The sequence below is a fragment of the Denticeps clupeoides genome, chromosome 9 (assembly GCF_900700375.1).
Source record: "Denticeps clupeoides chromosome 9, fDenClu1.1, whole genome shotgun sequence".
Classification (NCBI taxonomy): Eukaryota; Metazoa; Chordata; class Actinopteri; order Clupeiformes; family Denticipitidae; genus Denticeps; species Denticeps clupeoides.
Genome location: NC_041715.1, coordinates 5,098,884 through 5,120,145, shown reverse-complemented (window position 1 = coordinate 5,120,145; position 21,262 = coordinate 5,098,884). Strand labels below are relative to the sequence as shown.

The 21,262-nt window shown below is 47.6% G+C and overlaps 1 protein-coding gene across 13 annotated transcripts in view; it reads left to right on the top strand.

Moving 5' to 3' along the window:
* Positions 1 to 21,262, top strand: part of LOC114796501 (plakophilin-4-like) — a 71,023-nt gene that overhangs the window by 28,754 nt on the left and 21,007 nt on the right. For 7 of the 13 annotated variants that reach the window (XM_028990683.1, XM_028990684.1, XM_028990679.1 and 4 more), the window contains 6 exons: positions 6,573 to 6,685; positions 11,228 to 11,262; positions 14,235 to 14,366; positions 15,185 to 15,378; positions 16,348 to 16,873; positions 19,204 to 19,227. In XM_028990683.1, the coding sequence (XP_028846516.1) occupies positions 6,573 to 6,685; positions 11,228 to 11,262; positions 14,235 to 14,366; positions 15,185 to 15,378; positions 16,348 to 16,873; positions 19,204 to 19,227 (1,024 nt within the window). Of the gene's footprint in view, positions 1 to 4,032; positions 4,160 to 6,572; positions 6,686 to 11,227; positions 11,263 to 14,234; positions 14,367 to 15,184; positions 15,379 to 16,347; positions 16,874 to 19,203; positions 19,228 to 21,262 lie in introns of those variants that run through there. The other 6 variants (XM_028990688.1, XM_028990685.1, XM_028990681.1 and 3 more) reach the window with 4 other exon arrangements.

Below are 21,262 nucleotides of genomic sequence, written 5' to 3'. Positions count from 1 at the left end.
GTGTGTGTGTGTGTGTGGTGGTGGGGATGGGGGGTGCCACCGCATGAAAAACTGTCCACAATGGCAGAAAAATAGAGAACATAGGGGCCAAGCGGAGTGAAAAATGGGTGTGTTGCTTGGCCCCAGCTCCCGATGTCATTAGTGAAGTGGCTGATTATCGGGGTGAATGGATTCCCGCTCTTTCCGCATCGCCCCGCCTGGGATGTGCGCTGTGCCAACGGGGGGGATTATTTATGATTTATGGAATAATCAGCTTTAACTAAAAACACCACTCCCTCTCGATTCCTCTCCCTGCCTCCTCCCATTGATTCTCAGGAGGATGCAGAGTAGCAGTTTTTGCTCAAATCGGTTCTTATCATTTCTCAAATGTTTGCACTGTTATACATGGGTGGGAAAACACCAATCAAGAGCAATACATATCCAGTGGCAGATCTGTCTAGGTGGAGGTAGACGTTGTAGATCTTTATCAAGACCTAGGTAGGGCCAGGTTTAGGTATAGATAGATTCTTGATTGGTTTTGATTCTGAGCAAACTTTAAGCAGATATGGAAAAAATAAACCCTCAGAATCCACAAGGTTTGAAGAAAAGCAGAATTGTTAGAGGAAACAAAGGAAATATTAATTGTAGTTCAAAAACAGAAATGGCTAGGGATGATTGATATCGACTGATATTGACCACTTTGACTAATATCGCCAAATCAGTGAAAATTGCTGATATTTAAAGCAGCTATTTAGCCTCCCTGCTGCCAGGGGGCACTCAAGCACCGGCATCCCTATCCAACTTTTGAACCTCCTTTATGTTTGGCCTCATACTTTTTTAGTGTTCTAGTTTTTGCCTTTAAAATATGTCATTTTGTCAGTTTGTATGATTTCAGTTCATTCATACAGGATTCAAAGATACTGTAATTGGTCTCTTTTAGGAACTGGTCCCCTGGTCCCTTCTAGCTGGTCTACCACTATGCACCATCCGACTTCTACAACTCATACAAAATGCAGCAGCACGACTGATCTTCAACCTTCCCAAATTCTCCCACACCACCCCTCTGCTACGTTCCCTCCACTGGCTCCCAGTAGCTGCACGCATCAGGTTCAAAATACTGATGCTGGCCTACAAAGCCAAACATGGAGTTGCACCATCCTACCTCACAGCCCTTATTACACCTCGCACTGCACCTCGTATACTCCGAGCCTCCAGTACTGCTCGCCTGGTCCCCCCATCTCTGAAGGTAGAAGGAAGACACTCATCTAGACTCTTCTCCGTCTTGGCCCCTCGGTGGTGGAATGAACTTCCCCTCGAGGTCGGAACAGTTCAGTCACTGAGTATTTTAAAATGACAGCTCAAGACCTTCCTCTTTAAAGAATATTTAGATTAACTTGTAACTTTCTTTTTGTCGAACTTGTGTACAGAATCTACAACAGAGTGAATAAAAATATTGTATTTATGGTTGGGGGTCCTAGTGAACCAGAACTGATCACTTCATCGATGGTAACATGGTAGCTCTGGATAAGGGCGTCTCCCGAATGCCTTAAATGTAATGTAAATGTTTAGGAGACATGTGAACTCAAGTTGAACGTTTCAGATACATTTTAAAATGTAATATCATATATAAATCGTTTTAGTCTCAGTGTATTTCTATGTAAAAGTCTGATCGTTTTACGCTTGTTAAACGTTATGCGCGCTTAGATGCTTGTAACGATAGGAAGACGAATCATCCAGCCCTATGAGCAGGGCTGGTCCATGAGGGCTTCTGTCCAGACCCACCCTGAAGTAGAGACAGATGGCACTGCTACAGGGTGGCCGGCCTCCTTCCTGGAAAGGCCTGGGGACCGATACTGAGAGCAGCTCTGTGGATGGTGGCTCCTCTCTGCAGTTAGTGGCAGTTTGAGGACTCGGGAGTTCTTTTTAAAAAAATTCATGTGCATTACCAGCTGTTCATAACAGATTATTATAATGACAAACACACCGGCACCATTTCTACTGATGGAATTTGGATGGTACTATGACACAAAAATGACAGAAGAGCTAAAACACCACTTTCCGATTCTAGAGTGGTAGTAGCCTAGTGGGTAGCACACTCGCCTATGAGCCAGAAGACCCAGGTTCAAATCCCACTTAATACCATCGTGTCCCTGAGCAGGACACTTAACCCTGAGTCTCTCCAGGGGTGGACTGTCCCTGTAACTACTGATTGTAAGTCGCTCTGGATAAGGGCGTCTGATAAATGCTGTAAATGTAAATGATTTCTCACACCCGCCTCTCATGTGGCTGGCCGATTGGCTGTCCAAACGTATCTGTACCACGCCTTCAATTAAAAGGTGCAGGCAGATTATTTGTCCATTTTAATTTGTGGGATCTGTCGCTGTGTAGTTTGAGCAGCGCTTGGCCGGCGTGGTCCCGTACGGTCAAGCCGCTGCACCGGATTACGGTCTAGTAAACACGCACTTCTGAACCCTTTAAGACGTGAACATGTTGGATTTGGGTCTGCATGGCATCTCCTCGCGTTTGTACTACACCGTTGTGTATTATCGTCTCCAGGATCTGCAGTGTTTTCACACATACACACGCTTGGCAATCCTGCCGACCAACTGTGAAATTGTTTTTGTTTCAAGCGTCCTTATGTTAATTGATGAAAAACACTTCTGTCTGCCATTTTTTTTTTTTTTTTTGGTCACAGCTGTCAAATCTTTGTTCGCTTTTCTTGTCTTTGTTGTTCAGCTGCATCGGGTTCTGCGTGGCATTTCCCGCCACACTGTTTTTAAATAAAAGAACCACCGGCAGACACTAAATTCTGTTGCATTCTGGGATTGTTTTGGGATTGCATCTTCTCCAAAGATGGAGGTGGGAATGGTGTCCCACTTGGGAAACCCCACTTCTAGCCAGATTAGCCCATTAGCGTTTTAATCCTCTTATAACGCTGCGCAAACGAGTCAGTAATGAACTAAATCTGCTATAACACAGTTACATAGCTCATTGGAAAGAAAACCATGTAACATGCCACACAAATTTTTTTTTTAATTTTAATGTGTTTGCATGACCCTTAATTGGTAATGTGGAAATTACACACTTTTATTTAAATGTACTTTTTCATGAGCTTTTTGAAGATACATTTCCTGTACTTCCTGCCATAGCACCTTTTCATGCATCTACCTCTGGGAGAAGCTCCTCTTTCTCCCCACACAAGAAGCCATAATAACATCAGACGATGATGGATCGCTCCTTTGAACGCGGGTCCAAAAAAAAAAAAAAAAAAAAAAGTGCAGACTTTACACCGGAGTTCAATTTTCAAAAACAAGTGAGGGAGCCGCGAAACCTGGAAGTGAAAATGCCGCAGGTTGACCCACAACATAGCAATAGGGTTTAACAATCAGTACCAGAACACGAAAGTCCAGCGAAAGAGTGTGATGTCAATAAGAAACATATTCCTCCCCTGGAAAATTGTGCATTGCGTATTTTTTACTTTTTTTTTTTTTTTGCTGTAGAGAGTTCACGCTGTGTATTGGGTATTCTGGTTCAGTTCAAAACAGAGTTTTACATTCATATTTACAGCATTTATCAGATGCCCTTATCCAGGGCGACTTACAATCAGTAGTTACAGGGACAGGGTCCCCCTGGTGACACTTAGGACACAATGGTAGTAAGTGGGATTTGAACCTGGGTCTTCTGCTTCATAGGCGAGTGTGTTACCCACTAGGCTACCAGCACCCTATAAAATGGAACATGGAGGAATGCGGGCAGAGTTTTGTCACTTAAGCACTGCCAGCAAGTGCCTGTATATGAACTTTATGATTCTAATGGCCCAGATTTCCCGTGTCACACCATCAGCCCCGAGGTCGGATCAAACCCCGCTCGTCCTGAGTGTTTTTGTCTGTCGCTTAGCAGGGGCAGGACGCTAATGTCCCCTTATCCTTTATCCGGCCCAAATCCGGGCTGAGGGGAGGGGCTTTGGGCTGTTGAGTGTAAAGTGGCGCATTGCTGAGCAGGGCCGGGGGAAGAGGGGGGGTTGATTGTCAGGCCGGCGGGCCGGTCGATCCTTGCCCCATCAGGGCCGGCTTTATTCAGATGGATGAGCAGTCTCGAGCTCATGCCGCGGGACGGATAGGCTCTCGCCACTCGCCACGTCTGAAAACATCCGATCCCTCCGCCGGATATGAAGTACTGGGTAAGTCTGTTCTCGTTTTTTTTTTCTCTGAGCAATCGAGCTCCCGTTTCCATCCGAGTTCGGATCTCATATTGGGGCTCTTAAAGTGTCCTGGCGGGTCCTGAGAGCGCCGGGGTTCCGTCTGGCAGCCGGTGCGGGTGCCGGGAGCGAAGCGTAAAACTCCGTTTGCCGCAGCATTTTCGCCACTCCACCTCTGAGACAGCGTTTTGTATTTCGTTTTTTTTTTTTTAACCTGCATCGCTGCTCTGATGCCCGGCATACCGGTAGCACAATGTTTGGGCTGCATGCTGGAAAATGTTTTCATATTTAAATATTGATCATTTAAAACGATATATGCGCACGTTTCATTGGATTCGTAGAGCTAAGTGAGTTGTTGGTCAGCAGTTGGTGTAAATGTAATTGGAGATGTCTTCAGCCATACTCGGCCTGTTAAAGTAAAGTGGAATTTATCCGAATCCTTGATTTATCAAATCCGCATACAAACATTTCAACCATAAATCACGATACGGTGCTGATTTGACTGGTACGATGTGCGTTGTGCATTTAAAAAAAAAAAGAAGCATTTTAATGAACTTCATAGCCAGAGTTGGATGGAGAAGAAAAGCCCCTGACCTCCCCATCCTCCCCATCCGTTGGCCGCTGGGTACGGTGGGCGGGTGGCTTCGCGACGTGACCGACTGTTTCCAAAACATTTTTCATTATTAATCTTCGGACAAGCCGCCCTGCAGCCCTCGCCGATGCGCCGATGGGCGGGGCCACCGCGAGCCTTGTGTGAGAGCGGGAGGGGGGGCGAGGGAGCAGCTGAAGGGGACGAGACGGTGCTGGGGAGTGTGTGTGTTCGGCCGTGTGTGTGTTTTCTTCTTCGCCGTCTGTAAGTACTGAGTGTTTATTTAAGCTCTTCTGTCCTTTGGAACACTGTGTGTGTGTGTGTGTGTGTGTGTGTGTGTGTGTGTGTGAGGTAGACTGAATATAGGTGTAGCAGACACTGCATCCATAATTCATGACCGAAGTTCGTGTGTAGAGGTCGGGGACTGGGAATTAGGTACAGCGTGTGCGTGGTACATGACCGAAGTTTGTGTGTTTAGTCTTCCAGCACTGCAGCATGGCGCATACACACACACACACACACACACAGAATGCAGTCACAGCGTTTGCTCTGCTGGAGTAATTAGAATAGTCAGATGCGGGTTTCTGTGTTTCCCCTGGAGGAACGGTAAAGGCAAGGTTAAATACCGCGCCGCTGCCACGGCGGGTTTTTACTCTGTGTGTGTCTTTTGTGTTCACGTTCAGAGGAACCCGTGGCGCTTTTTTTTTTTTTCTTTCTTTCTTTTCTTTCTTTTTTTTCAATGTTATCTTTTGTTTTACGCGTGTCATCTGCTTTTTCACGGGCGACGACGACTCTTGGCTTCGTCACACGACTCTGTTTCTTCAGGCGTCTGCTCACGGCCTTTGAGTTTGGACTGACAAGCGGCAGTTGTTTCGCCAAATAGTTTGTTTTGCGTTGCCAGGTTCAGAATGGTTTCTACAGCATTTAAAAGCAACCCTGTTGGAGCCCCTTTACCCCCATTTGGCGCGGCCAGCCATGACCGACGGCGTCGTGATGATGATGTAGCAAGAGGACCTTCTACTGAACTTGTCATTCGGTGCTTATGATAGTCGTGCGTTTTATAGAAGCAGGACTCTCAAAAGAAGGCTGAGGTTTGGTTCTGGGTGGGGTTCCGCATCCAGAGGTGTGACATGTGACACAGTGGAGGCCCACTGTCTCGTGGCACAGTGAGAACGTGTCGTTCTTTTAACAAAACGCTGTCATGACTTTTATAAGGAAAAGAATTTGCTGATCGTGGCGACTAAAGCCCGGAGCTGCTTGCTGATTGGTCTGTTCATTTTTGGTGCTATACTAATACTGCACGCGGAAGTTCCGGGAGTCTCCCTCATATTGATAACGGCTCCCCGATTCCCTGCAAATTGAGTAAAATGTCCCGGAAAGTAAAAGAGAGAGAGAATGTGTGTGTGTGTGTGTGTGTGTGCGTTGCCGGTTCATGTAGATTGTGAATTGCCTTGTTTTGCCAAGTAAACCAATCAGCTTTCAATTAAAAATTCCATTGAGGATCCCAGAGTGCACAATAAAAGTGCGTCTCTGTTTCGTTTTACGGGGTGTAACCGTCCACAAATGCGGGTCACTATAAATATTGTCCGTAGGCTAGAGTCCCGATCTGTCCTTCAAGAAGCACACGTTGATCTACAGCGTGTCTCAGGAGGCGTCTTTGTGATACAGACGCCGCACACAGAAGAACCCGTGGCTGAGCTTTATTTATGAGAATGAAGTGACGTATCGTGACTGTCGGCCTGAGTTTGCAGGATATTTGGCAACTGGCCGTTTTTAATTTTCCCGTTTCGTCCTTTCGTCCTGCAGGAGCTCCAGTTTGAGCGCTTGACCAGGGAGCTGGAGGTGGAGCGGCAGATTGTGGCCAATCAGCTGGAACGATGCCGACTGGGGTCCGAGTCGCCGGGCGCTGCCAGTGGCAGGTGAGCAGGAAAAACGAACGGGCTGTTTATTACGCGGGTATAACGCGGACGTACGCGGTACGTATGCACACGCGTCGCCGTGACAATCGCTTCCGTTTCACCTCTGGGTGGTCTGTGGCACAACTGACACAACTGACATGTTTTTTTTTGGACTTTGTCACTTTTTTCACTTTTTCGCTTTTTTTTTTGACTTTGTCATTTTTTAAGAATTTTACAATTCCAACTTAGGTGAATAAGTGGAAAAAATTAGTCAGAAGTTAAAAAGTGTTCTGAGGTGTACGCATCTACAATGGGGCTTGACTGCATGTGTTGGTATTACATCTACAGCATCTGTAGATACCGTCCGCGTAACAACTCAGAACCCGGCCGTTTGGTGTACGGAAAGTGTACGTAAGAGCTCTTTTAGACATCTCCGGACATCTAGTGGATTGATGGATGATAAATGTGAATCGGGGCGATGGGAATTGTCGGAAGAGTGATGGGGGTGGGGGGGGGGCGAGACGGAAGATTAACGAGCCGTGGCGGACCGTGAGCTTCCTCGCGATGCAACGTTGCCGCTGGTTTTGCTCGCGTTCGTATCGAGTTGTTATGTCTGCTGTCCTGACTTGTTGATGCTGTCATAGAGCTCAGATAACAGTTGTGTAATCGATATAGATTTCCTCTTGTGAAACAAATTGACCCCCCTCCCCTCTCCCCTCCTCTCTTTCTACATTTACAATAGACTGTACTTACCTGTCTAGACATCTGGCTGATGCGCCCCAGACATTAACTACACAATAATCTTCATAAAAATCTAATTAATCTGTGCATCTTATTTCCAACTTGCAAAACCATTTTAATTATAACATTTAATATTCAATAGGACGTATATATATCAGCTGTAACACTGAATGTTATGTAATGTCGGTCTTTCTTTTTTGGCCTCATTGGGGATAAATTGTGCAGAAAACAGAAGCATTACTACATTCACCATGAGCTCTGAGTTCACCCCGCTGCATCCAGTCATCCAAATGTGGATTACGGGGTTCTCTGGGGCAGTGGAGGCCTAGTGGCACGGGAGCCGGTTCCAATCCCCACACACTGCTCCCCGGGCGCCTGTCATGGCTGCCCACCGCTCACCAAGGGTGATGGGTAAATGCAGAGGACACACTTTGTTGTGTCACCGTGTGCTGTGCTGCAGTGTCTTTTTTTGGAAGTGAGTGAGCGTGTCAGTATTTTATGGCCCTGTGGTGCGAGTCCGAAAGGCCCTTTAATCAGACAGGCTGTATCAGTGGGCCTAGTGGGTACTCTGTGTGTCTGCCTGCGGGATCAGGGCACTCAGTCTTGGTTTTAGGAGCCCTGGCATGTCTGAAGCTGGACTCTTGAGAAGTGGACGTGCCATCAGTCCCACTTGAGCCTTCCCTGCATCCGCCCGACACGTGGCTCTGAAGAAGATGAGAGTTTTTTTTTTTTTTAGTTCACCATGAGTGTGATTCGTAGCCGTTTTAACGTTTTTCCTGGATCCATCTGCATGCTGATTTTGTGGTTTTGATGGTGTGTTAGCTGAGGTACGTGGACTCGTGGTGAGCTGGGCTGTGTGGCCGTTGGGTGACCTTGTTTGGGGGTAACGCGGCTGTTGGATAACAGACCGTGCCACACAAAGGCCGATTTGTACTTATTCTGCATGTTGTGTGTGTGTGTGTGTGTGTGTGTGTGTGCGTGTTGGAGTGTGTGTGTGTCTTTAACATGTGGAAAAATGCTTAGCTGGGAGGACTGTTAGTGGACTGTGTCCTCTGGGTGAAATCAATATGTCTCCCTCCCCGCATTTACCCGATAATTTAGCACCTTCCTAAAGTCTCACATAATGGTCTCAGGTCCAGGTTCTACCGCAACGTTTGTTTTTGAATGGAAGCAGATCATCCTGACGCGTGACAATGAAGGCACCGCCGGCTTATGCGTCCCAATGTGGGCTTCCCATGGTGCACCACGGCTCCTCACACCTGACCATTGTTCAGAGTGATTGGCCACGGCCCCCCACCCCCAACCTGTGGAAGATCACTGCAGTTCATTTTTATTCTAATTTTTAATAGCTCCCTGAGGACAAGTTCAACGTCTCTCACACCATTTCTTCCTGGAGCCTCTGGGTCTTTGGAGGCTTCAAGACTTTTTTTTTTTGTTTATATAAAATACGTACTATGGAGAAAAATACCTTTATTCCAGGATTTAAAAAAAAAAAAAAAGCCTTTCATATCTTGCAAAACCCTGCTTAATTTGTAATGCATTGCATTTCCTTATGCACAGAGCTGCAGCCGCAACAGGCTGTGTGTGGGGAGCCGTCCTGCAGGAGGTCCCTATGTCAACCAGCCACCCCGCATTCGCGGAGGTCACTTAATTGACTTCTGATTAACGCCCGCGGACGACCTGCCGACGGCGAGCGGCAGTAAAGACCCTGAACGCAGACGTGGCATTGCCTGACCTGGCCCTTTTTTTTTTTTTTAGCTTCAGGCTTGAAGTTGCGTTGACCTGTCTGCTTTGAAATGGCACTTAGTCACTTGGCCCATTTTTATGTCATGCTGGATTGTATTTTGCTTTTTCATTCTCTAATCTTAATAATGGCAACACAAGAGCTCAACGTCATGGGGTGGTAGTAGCCTAGTGGGTAACACACTCGCCTATGAACCAGACGACCCAGGTTCGAATCCCACTTACTACCATTGTGTCCCTGAGCAAGACACTTAACCCTGAGTGTCTCCAGGGGGACTGTCCCTGTAACTACTGATTGTAAGTCGCTCTGGATAAGGGCGTCTGGTAAATGCTGTAAATGTAAAATATCTGTGCTCCGAGATAACTGTCATGGCTTGTAAAGTCTTGCAAAGGTGTTGAATAATGCGTTTTTTTTTTATATTTTATTTCATTTAAATGTGCGAGATGCATTAGAAAAAATTATGCTTCTGCGAAAGATCATAATTTGTCAGTTGCCTCAAAAAGTATGTGATGTTGCTGTCTACTGGCACTGAAGAAGGTAAGTCTCCACAGTTGACACAGGGCTGAGAGAGAAGTGTCAAGCTCCAGGTCGTGTCGTCGGCACCGCACCACCCGTCGATATGCAGACTCGTCACCGCTCGACACTGTGGTGTTGCCTGCAAACGTCCGGAGCTTAGCCGTCGGGACCATGGGCCTGCGGTCATTTGTGTAGAGGCAGGAGAGCAGCGGGGAGGGGGTACATCCCTGAGGAGCAACGGTGCCGGTGCTCCGTGAATCACATGCTGTTCCCTGTCTGTCATAGTCGGATAAATTTAAATAAATAAAATTCCCAATTTATCCTGTCGGTCGTTTTATTTGAACTTCCACACACTTGTCCCTGTAATAGTGCAAAATATGCATTATAGCCAGCTTAAATGTAAAAAAAAAAAAAAATTTAAATAAACACCCCTAATTTTTCTTGCGTCAACGTCTTGCGTCAATGTAGGGCGTGGCCTGACGAGTGACGCGAGGTAGGCTTGACGCCCTGGGCTCTACCCTGCCCACTCGTCTCCTGTCTCAGCACTTTCTCCTCCCTCTGCTCTCAGCCACAGCCTTCATCATCCATCTTCCTCCTCCGGGCAGCGGGGCCGAACTCTCGCGCACGAGCCTTTAACGTGACCTCCAGTCCCTCCGTATGATGAACGCTCGCCCGTCAACATTACTTATCTTCTCATTTTGCAGCGTGCTGCGCTAAGCAAAGAGCCCATTGGGCATTGTTTTTACAATTTCACTTACATTTTTTTATTTATTCTCTTTTCTCTTTCGTTTTTTTTTAAATTCTTTTAAATTGAAGACCGGGGCGAAGCGGTGATGAGCACGTTATCGCTCACACTGGGCCCAGTTCACCTGAATAATTCCTGCGCTCGACTGCCATCTGGCCTTCTGGAGAGAATGTGTGTCATTCTCCGTGGAATTCTCAACATGCGTTGAGTTCTCGACTGCGTTTCAGGTGCCATAGAGAAAACATTCAATATGGCGTAGACAGCAACCATATAAACTATACTGCGTTTTTGCATATATGTGTTATTGCATATTGCTTTTCTGTATGTAAGATAGGACTTAGATTGTACCATTAATATTATATGTGTAAGTGTGTGTGCGTATTATTTTGGGTGGAACCATAGACCAATCTCATGATTCATGATCACTAAGCAATTTTTTTTTATAGACATATAAAAAAATGCTTGTTGTCTTATCCCATTCTTGTGGCCTTTTGATACTGAATAAACCTGCATACGGCGCGATTTTTCGATCAAATTGATCAAACAAGACCGCAGCAAGGGTTCGGCAGTGCAGTTCGTTTCATAGCATTTAAGTGTAGCTCCATCGTACTCTGCAATGGGATGGTTTTTGAGTTTGTATTTTGGTGCGTTTTTGCAATTTTCACTTGAATCGACCCTAATAGTGAAAATATGTAAATTCACTGTTGCTAATCTGTAGCTATACAACATTCTCTCTTTATATATACATATGTACACACGCACAGACACCCGACACACTCATAACTTTAACCACCTGCTTTTTACTCTTTTGTTGCAGCTCCTCTGAAAAGTCTCTGCCCTGGAGATCTGCAGGTGAGGACCCGTCTGCTGGCCTACACTACACACCCTCTCCCTACGTTCCTGACATGGCCCGATACGCTTCGTTTTTTTAAAGACCAGGGGAAATATGTCATTAAAACCGAACCACGGCTAATTTGACCTTAGCGTGCGTGCTCAGCAGAGAGGGAAAGGGGCGGGGTTAAAAAACAACACATTAAATTCAAAAAAGCAAAACTGCCGCCGAGGTGCCACTGAGCAAAGCACCGTCCCCTCACACTGCTCCCCGGGTGCCTGTCATGGCTGCTCACCAAGGGTGATGGTTAAAAGCGGAGGACACGTTTCGTTGTGTCCCCGTGTGCTGTGCTGCAGTGTTTCACAATGACAATCGCTTCACTTTCACTTCATCCGCAATTGAGACCAGTTGGTTCCGCTCATCAGATTGATACTGTTTTTTATTAGGAAACCTTGTTCTACCGTAGCGGAGCCCTGATACAGACGCTCCATGGCAGAAAGGTCGGAAAAATAATATGGATCTCGACTGATCCATAATTTAGCCCCAGCGTGCATTTTTCATGCGTTTGTTTGCCTCAATTTGGATCGCATTCAGAGACGTTGCCCTTTTAAACGTTCGAGTGTCCTGAGCTCACAGCATTCAGTAATTATTTAACAACAGACGTGATTACATGAATGGATTTTTTCGGTGAGGAGGTACAGTGGAACCATGCGATGTCAGTCACAGAAGCACAGATGGCTTGGATAATTATTGTTCTACACAACTGAGGCATATGTGCTCTACTGGAGATCCCTCACATACTGGAAATGCCCTTTTTTTCCTCTTGGCTGGGGGTGGTGGCGGTGTAGGACATGTACCATCGTCCCCACACGCTGCTCTTCGGGCGCCTGTCATGGCTGCCCAACTGCTCACTAAGGTTAAAAGCAGAGGACACGTTTTGTGGTGTCACCGTGCGCTGCGCTGCCGTGTTTCACAATGACAATCACTTCACTTTCACGTTCATCACACCCGCTCGCTCGTGAATCTACCCGGAAAACTATGCAGCTCGTATCATCCTCCGAAGGCTGCAGCCTCCTGTTTGTGTCACCAGTTGCCAGTGATCTGTGGTGATAAGGTGATCTGCAGTGAGTTGTTGTTGGTGTATGAAGGAGACGTGGCTATTTGACTCTCTGACCCTTTGACTTATTTGGAAGTTGTTTTTTTTTAACCTCCAGGTTGAGATGGGGGAGTGCAAGTAGCCTAGTGGGTTGGACATACTCCCATTATGTCCCATTGTGTCTGCAGGGGGACTGTCCCAGTAACTACTCATTGTAAGTCACCCTGGATAAGGGTATCTGAGAAAATGAGAATTGAGAATCATCTTTGTTCTCGAAAGGCCTATGATATGAAAATGTGACTTTGTGAGATTATTTAACACTAATACAAGTTCCCCCAGCCTGTCTATGGTCCTGCTGCGGCAAGAAATGGCGATGAAAAGAGTGCTTTGGCCATTCTGCTTCACTGTTCAGGGAGTGGCAGCTAAGACGGTCGGATCTGGAATTTGTCCCCTTATGAGGTCACAACGGGAAACGTTACCTCCCGTTTCTCATGCTTTTCCGCCCAAGGGAATTTCCCACACTTCTGCCCTAAAACATTAACTCCACCGACCGTCATGGTTTCCAAATTTTTTCTTGAAAATTGTGGTTGGTGAATGGTGTTCAACTTCTCATACCTCAACTTCTACAGGCCACCTCCTGGTCCCACCTTTCTCCTCCTCATTTGCATTTAAAGCTACAGGCACCACGGCTTAATTTCGGAAACAGGCTTCAGATACAGCATTAGGGGACCAGTCAGATTTTTATAAAAGGAATAAAAATTTCATGATTTATTTTTTTTTTTTGTCTGGTTTCAGAGTAAAAGTCTTAAGCACCTCTGAGATGGATTTGTGTTTTGCAGTATTTAGGGTTTCATGAGTCGTTCATTCAAAGTTCTCTTGTTCTCCACTAAAGACAGTTCGACACTCAAAGCATATCATTTTTGGGGTCAGATGTCACAAAGTGTGGAGAGGCCTTTGATCACAGTGAAGAAAGAGAGCATGGCTCGGCATGCTGCTGTTCTAATTTCCGATATATCAGGGCTGTGGTTTTTTTTTTTTTTTTTTCCTGCTCCTAGTGCAGCAGATTTGACCCAAAGAAGCTTTAATAATTATCGCATTAGGAGGAAGGGGGCGTTAAATCTGTGAAAATGCCTGAAACGCGGCCCTCGACGCATGGCCGCTTCTTGAAGCACGAGCGCGAGGGTCAGACACAACGGGCGGGTCTCCCATGACAACGGATCTGTGCAAACAGGCAAGCCTCCGGCAGGGCGGCCGCTCATACATATGCAAGCGGTCGAGGTCTGCTGGCAAGCGGACTGAGAAAAATACACACGGCCGACTGCTCTGGCCCCAACTCTTACATTTCAGGTCACCATGGCAATCATTGCTTAGTCGCAAAATTACATTTACATTTATAGCATTTATCAGGCGCCCTTATCCAGAGCGACTTACAATCAGTAGTTACAGGGACAGTCTCCCTGGAGCAATTTAGGGTTAAGTGTCTTGCTCAGGGACACAATGGTAGTAAGTGGGATTCGAACCCGGGTCTTCTGGTTCATAGGCGAGTGTGTTACCCACTAGGCTACTACCACCCTACCCTAAATTAAAACGAACACAACAGTTATATCGAACTTCTCACGCTCATACTGCTCCTGTATCGCCACATCAAGATATGGGAACTTTCTAAATGCCGTCTAGTGGCAAATACATGAAATATTGGGGGCAGTTTGGGAATGTAAATCGCATCTAATGTACAGTCTTACAGGACTTTACATTCATATTCACACATATCTCGTATCTTCTTTTTTATTATGTGTCACCCTTTCTAATGATCGTAACAATACATGTGCAAGAACCTCTGTTTTGTCTCTTCGTTGACTAGTCTTTGACATGCTCCCTTTCTCTCCCGTCCTCCAGATGCCTCGACGTCTGGAGACGCCAAATCGAGGGTGACTGACAGCTCTCAGTCCCCCACATTCCGGATTCGCACTGAAGGCGAGCAGCTGTCGCTGTTCTCCCCGGAGCAGAGCTCTCTCCATGAAAGTGAGGGTCTGTCTGTGTGACTATTTATTTTTATTTTTTGACTACAACTCCTTTATGGTTTTATGTAAAATCGGGTATTTTTGGAGCACCTTTGATTGACACGTCTGTCCACTAGAATATATAGTTAACAGTAGTTGTATTACTTATGCTGTAGTGGTGCTGTTATTAGCAATAAACCATAGAAATTACTCACTGGAACATTTTTGCTGTTCTATTACTGGTGCTATTTACCCCTCTGTGTCCAGATTGTGGGGAAATTGAATGAATGAAATGAGTCAAAGTGAAGTGATTGTGAAACAGCACACGGTGACACAACGAAATGTGTCCTCTGCTTTTAACCACCACCCTTGGTGAGCAGTGGGCAGCCATGACAGGCGCCCGGGGAGCAGTGGCACCTCAGTGGATTCGAACAGGCTACCTTCTGGGTACGGGGCCGTTTCCTTAACGGCTAGGCGACCACTGCCCCATAATTTTTTAGTATATGTCAGAAGGGGAACATAGGGTCAGCAGGGAGTGACTTTTTTTTTCTATTAATCTAATGAGATGCGTTTAGCGTCATTCATGTTAAAAAAAAAAAAAAACATAATTTGGAAACTGCTACACTCCTGTGGGTGTTTATTAGGACTGTCAGAGTTAATATGTTTAACAACACACTTCAAGGTGTAGCAAAGCATGCTGGTACATAATCCGTTTCACTGTGGGTGTGGGACTTGCAACTGAGGAAATTAAACGTTGAGGGATTCCGTTGGTTAAAGTAGGGGTTGTGTCAGCGAGGTGCTGTCGGTTCTGTTCAGGTCACGTTGGGGCTGATCTTCACCACACAGGGTCTGCTGGAAACTCGCGGAGCTCCACCCAGATGAACTCGTACTCCGACAGCGGCTACCAGGATGCTGGCAGCTACTACAGCGGCCACAATGTGGCCAAGTCTGAGATGCGGATCCAGCACTCGTACCCGGGCACCAGTGGGAGCTCCACCCTCATTAGGAACTTGCGCGCTGAGGGCCAGACTTCTTCCCAGGTATGAACAATAAACCCTCTGCTTAACCACTAATGTGTCATTTTCCCTTGCTCCACAGTGGCAATATTTGTTGTAGATAAGGATTCATGATAAAATTATGCATATTAAATAACATGCCGTATTCAAGACTAATAAAAACTCTGTTTGGCAATGTATACTGGTATTGCATTGTTTTGTCTACTGTATGTGATTTTACAGTGTAAATGTGATTCCATGAAATAATATTGTAACTCTCTGCTGGCTCATCTTCAGCCAGCCGAAACACACTCATGTCACGCCTCTTCTCACCTCTGTCCACCGGCTCCCGGTAGCTGCTCGCATTGAGTTTAAATCCTCGATGCTCGCCTACAGGGCTGTAAATGGAAGTGCACCATCCTATATCAATGCAATACTACCTAGCTACACTCCTGCACGCTCTCTCAAATCGGCAAACGAAATGAGACTTGAAAATTCCCTCTTCACAGAGTCTCCGATCCCAATCAACTCTGTTCTCCTTTGTTGTCCCTGGCTGGTGGAACAACTTGCCCTCCTCCATTCAAATAGCCGAGGCTACCACCACCTTTAAGAAACATTTGAAAACTCACTTGTTTAAAAAGTATTTCAAGCAAGTCTAACACTAACACACACACACACACACTCACAAAATGAAAAAATAAAATTAGTCTAGCATGTTCTATTCTTGACAAGTTGGGCCTTATCAGGGCTCTTAGTCAATCTATGGAAACCAAATGAGAATTGCTGGTGTCTTCTCCTTGTAAGTCGCTTTGGATAAAAGCTTCTGCCAGGTTAAGTAAAGTAAAGTAAATGTGGCTTCGTTTTCGTCCTGAGAGATCCTGAGGGCAGCAGGAGCAAACATACGCAAACATATTTTTCACAGTAGTGAAAGATGAGCTGACCCCGCCTCCCCGTTCTCACTAATCATGTTTCCGCCGTTATTAAATCTGCTGCTGCGCGCTGTGTTTTCTGCAGGCCCAGGGTGGTGGCGCCGCAGTGCCCGGCCGCGCCATGAGGCGAGTGAGCTCGGTGCCCTCGCGCACCCAGTCCCCGGCCTACGGCAGCACCGCCTCCCCGTCACGCGGCTCCCTGCGCACCTCGGCGGGAGGCAGTGCCTACGGCTCGCCCATCGTCACGGAGCCTAAGCCGCTGGCCAGCATCTTCTCTAGCACCACCCTACCCGGGGCGGGGCGCGCCAGCTCGCCTTACGCCACCCACAAAGCCGCCACGTCGGGGTCGCCGGTGGCGCTCAGGCGCATGGGCTCCACCAACTCCCGGACGGGCGGGGCCGGTCGCACCACCTCACCGTATCACGCGCTGGCCATGGGGGCGGAGGGGCAGAGCCAGTCCCCCGCCCGCTCCAGTATGACCGCCGTGCCCCAGCAGCACTATGGCTCCACCCTGCCCCGCTCGCTGCTGCACAACCCCGGCGAGCCCTACTCCTCCAGCCAAGCCTACGGCGCGTACGAACGCATGACCTCCCGACCCGACAGCCTCACAGGTCAGCAGGGCACTTTTCAGATTCAAATTCGAACAGTCATACACGCTACGATATGCAGTGAAATGCTTTTAGCGACTGCTACAGACCAGATTATTGCAAATATTGCAAGTATACATTGAACCAATATGCAAATATTGCAAACATAACCAAATATTACACTTTTATGACTTAAACATAAAATATGTGTAGCAGGTAGGGTGAAGGTGTGCAAATAGGTGGAGTCAAAGTATAAAGTACAACAAGGTAAATGCGCAAGGTAAAAAGAGTTAAATTTTTGCAAGGATTTCTAGGGGAATTGAGTCCAGAAGTGATTGAGAGTGAAAGTGAAAGTGCTGGCGTGTATTGGAGTTCTATGTAGTGTTGTTGTTGTTGTTGTTGTTTTAGAATGGTCTCTGTCACACCACTCCGATTATAAACCATAAATGTGCCATAAAGCATGGTTTAGATAAAGATCCTCCGTCTTGGGGAAAAATATTGTAAAAAATCATTTCAAATAACTTATTGAACCAGTCGATTTTAATTTTGATCATAAACAGCCCATTATGCTTGATTTGAGTGTGTGTTATAAATGAATATGTACTCCATTTGTGTGTGTGTGTGTGTGTGTATGGCCGCTCTCTCTGCTCGTGTTTCCTGGTCTCTCGTGGGATTATGTAGACGTCTAGAGGGTGGGAGATAATGATCTTAGCTGCCTCCTTTACTTAGCGCAGCAGCTAAAGATCTCCGCCTGCGTTGCGTAACGCTCCCCGAGCCCGCCGGCTGCGCGGAGTCCGCCCGACAGACGGATCACATCAGCGGCCCGACATCGGGCCCGGTCGGGCCGTTCCCCCGCCGCCCACCCGCACTTTCTTCCTGCCTTCTTTTATTTAAAGCTTTAATCTTTCCCACTGGCACCGTCTGAGCCAGGAGAGAGGAGGCGGAGCCGGGCCGGGCCGGGCCGGGCCGGGCCCCCGCTGGCAGGAGACGATACCGGCCTGACGTCATACACCGCAGCTCGCCGCCTGAATGAAAAGCCGCCTGTTGCCAGGGGTTTTTGGCTCCCGCGTCTCCCAGACGTCTGTCATTTTCCCGGCGGTGAAACACTGCAGCACTGGGATCAGTGACAGGCTGTTCGCTGAGAGGAGACGGGAGTTTAGCCACTAAAAAGATATGATGGCGTCCTCGGCCGTGGAAGATGATTGGGCAAATTGGAATCAAACCAAGTGCTTTAAATGCATTTTCTCATTTACATTTACGGCATTTACCAGACGCCTTTATCCAGAGCGACTTACAGTCAGTAGTTACAGGGACAGTCCCCCCCTGGAGCAACTTAGGGTTAAGTGTCTTGCTCAGGGACACAATGGTAGTAAGCGGGATTTGAACCTGGGTCCTCTGGTTCATAGGCGAGTGTGTTACCTGCTAATCTGGAATTGAATGGGGTGGTAGTAGCCTAGTGGATAACATGCTCGCCTATGAACCAGAAGACCCAGGTTCAAATCCCACTTACTACCATTGTGTCCCTGAGCAAGACACTTAACCCTAAGTTGCTCCAGGGGGGGACTGTCCCTGTAACTACTGATTGTAAGTCGCTCTGGATAAAGGCGTCTGATAAATTCTGTAAATGTCCAAATGAATGAAATTGAATTAAATCACAATAATTCATAGACGTAGTTACTCCGTCGGGACGTCCGTAACGCTACGGCGTCTGTTCCTAACGTACAATATCCGACTTACGAGGTGCCTCGCGCTTGCCGGAAGTGATTACGGGCCATTTAACCGATGTGCGGAGCCGCTGCCGGGTTCATTACTGTTTCCATGTTTGCTACAATAAGGTCTAAATTGCATCAGATGTGCTATTCATAATTTCAGCGCTCGATCCTGCCAGCTTGTGCAGGACCCCCCCCCCCTCACTCCGCTTTGCATCTTTGACAGGAACTGAGCCTATTAATGAATGACAAAGAGCTCGAAGGCCTCCGTACGCGGAGCAGGCCCACGTTTTTGTCCTGGCTGGCCAAGAGCAATGGGTCAGTGTGCCCGCGGCGCTAATAGCGCTTTCTTCCACTGCCCCGCCCCCCGTTCCAAGCACCTGAGGCAAAATCCGTCTGCCGCAGGTGAGGGTGTTAAAATGAGCGCGGGCCGCACACGGGAGAGGGGATTAGAGCCCGCGAATAATTGCGCTCGTCCTTCCCCCCAAGTTATGCGCGCGGAGCTTCAAATGGAGGTCGAGAGGTATTGGAACCAGTGGATGTGTCTGTTCATTTTTGCACATTTGAAAGTAATTAATTGCTTTAATTAACTTTTTTTTTTTTTTTTTGCACTTAACCTCTCATTGCTTACGGGAAACCCTTCAGATGCGCTGGTGGATGACCTTCAAGGTGAACTGCAGCTCTGCAAATCTTTCTCTCTCTCCCTCTCCCCACGTTTGATGTGACCATTCCATTTTCATCAGTGATTTCAAGATGCTTTTTCATCTGTGGGTCTTGCTCTGTGTGTGCAATCATTGTTTGATGTTTCACTATTAAGTACGCCTGCCTGACACGTACTTTACAGTCCATCCGCTGTGTGTTGTAAACAGCCACCCACTAACCCATTCATTACATTTACATTTACAGCATTTACCAGACGTCCTTATCAGTATTTACAGGGACAGTGCACCCCTGGAGACACTCAAGGTTAAGTGTCTCGCTCAGGGACACAATGGTAGGGTTTGAACCTGGCACTTTTGGCTCACGGGCAAGTGTGTTGCCCACTAGGCTACAACCACACATCCATGCAGTGTCTCGTAGGCTATTCCCAGCTGTGTGTTCCACTTATTAGCAGCCCCGAGTCTCACATGATTTGGCCAATAAAGTTGCCCTGTGTATAACCACCTCAAGATTTGGCAGAGGTAAACGTGTACACAGCGTATCTGTATCTAATAAAACATTCAACCCAACTTCACCTCAAACTACAAAATCCGTGTTGCACGCACGATGTCATGGCACTGAAGTAAACTGGCTGCTTACTTAATGGCGTCTCTTTAACGAAGCTTGTCGTCTCCAGATCTGGCAACATCTGGCAGTGTTTTGCCGTGCGATGAAAAGCCTTTTAGGAAAAAAAAAGAGACAAAATACGGTCGTCTGTGCACCGGTAGAGCAAACCAGATGCTCGGTCTCACACTCTTGTCTTTACACAGATGCCTCGTGGGCGATTTTTAATCCTCTCCTCTTAATCAGCCCGTTGCCTCTGACGCGTGCCGCGCTTCCAAGATGCCGTATTTGAGCTGAGACCCCAGTGTTTATCTGCGCGCGCGGGGGGGCGATTCCCCCTGGGACCACCACCACCAACACGTTGGTCCCGTGTTGGCCTGTTCAGCAATAACTGGCAGGGAGACCTCGGGTTTGGTTTTGGACACCAAAATTCGGAAGATGTGGAAAAATTGGCCCTGTAATTGGGGCACTTTTAGAGGCGTCCCGTCCCTCACGGGGCCCGAGGTTCGGTCTTGGCCTCCGGTTTTTCACCGGCCCGTGTGTAGACACCAATTAAACGGCTGTACGATCAGCAGATTCGTCCTGCCTAGTGTCCATCAACCATGCTGACATTTTATAGCCGCTTTGTCAGCTGTCTCTGTTTAAGAGTTGTGCCCCGCCAAGCCACCAAATTCCCATCGTTCGCCAAAGTGCAATCGGTTTAGGCTAAAATCACGGAGACGAATGAACTCAAGATGTGTTTAACAATTCTGCAGGGCCGTTACCAATTCCTCTTCGGATTCTGTCATCGCAGGAGTCGGGGCTGCGCAGTGTTGCAGATGCCGGGTTGGCTACAGCGCTTGGCTTCTGTGGGCTCTGCGGCTCTTTATGGACGAAGATCCGGCTGCTCTGGAGAGGTCCCGCTGTGCCTCGTCTCCCCCATTTCTGCTCGGGCTTTGACAAGAGAGTCCGGTCGCCTTCCGGGTGGCTCTTGTCGATGGAACGCGGCGGCCTCTCAGGACGAGCGTGTAACGGCAACACTTCGCGTGATGAAAAGGCCCCCAGAGCCCCGGGAGGAAAAATGTCGAGGTGCAGTTACGAGGCGGCAGAACGGGGACCGGAAGCTGAGCTCGAACATCCACCGTTTATTAACACGTCTGGGCGGCTGGAGGGATCTTTTGCATGTCAGTCCGTCCCGTTAACTTTGGTCTGAGCTGCCTGAGTTGCACGAGGGCCCAAGAACCGACATCCTCGGAACCCCACGGGTTAATGCTGCTGACGGGCGTAAGGTCACTTGGCTCTACATCATTGTGGAATCTCAGGGCTCATCCACGCGAGAAGGTTTCTATTCGATCTGCACTGCGGGGCGGGGCGCTCTCTGCGTCCCAGACAAGGTTTTTTTTAGGAACTCGTTTTATGGGAAAGCGATCTTGTGTGGCCTCGGTGTGGGAAGAAGGGTCAT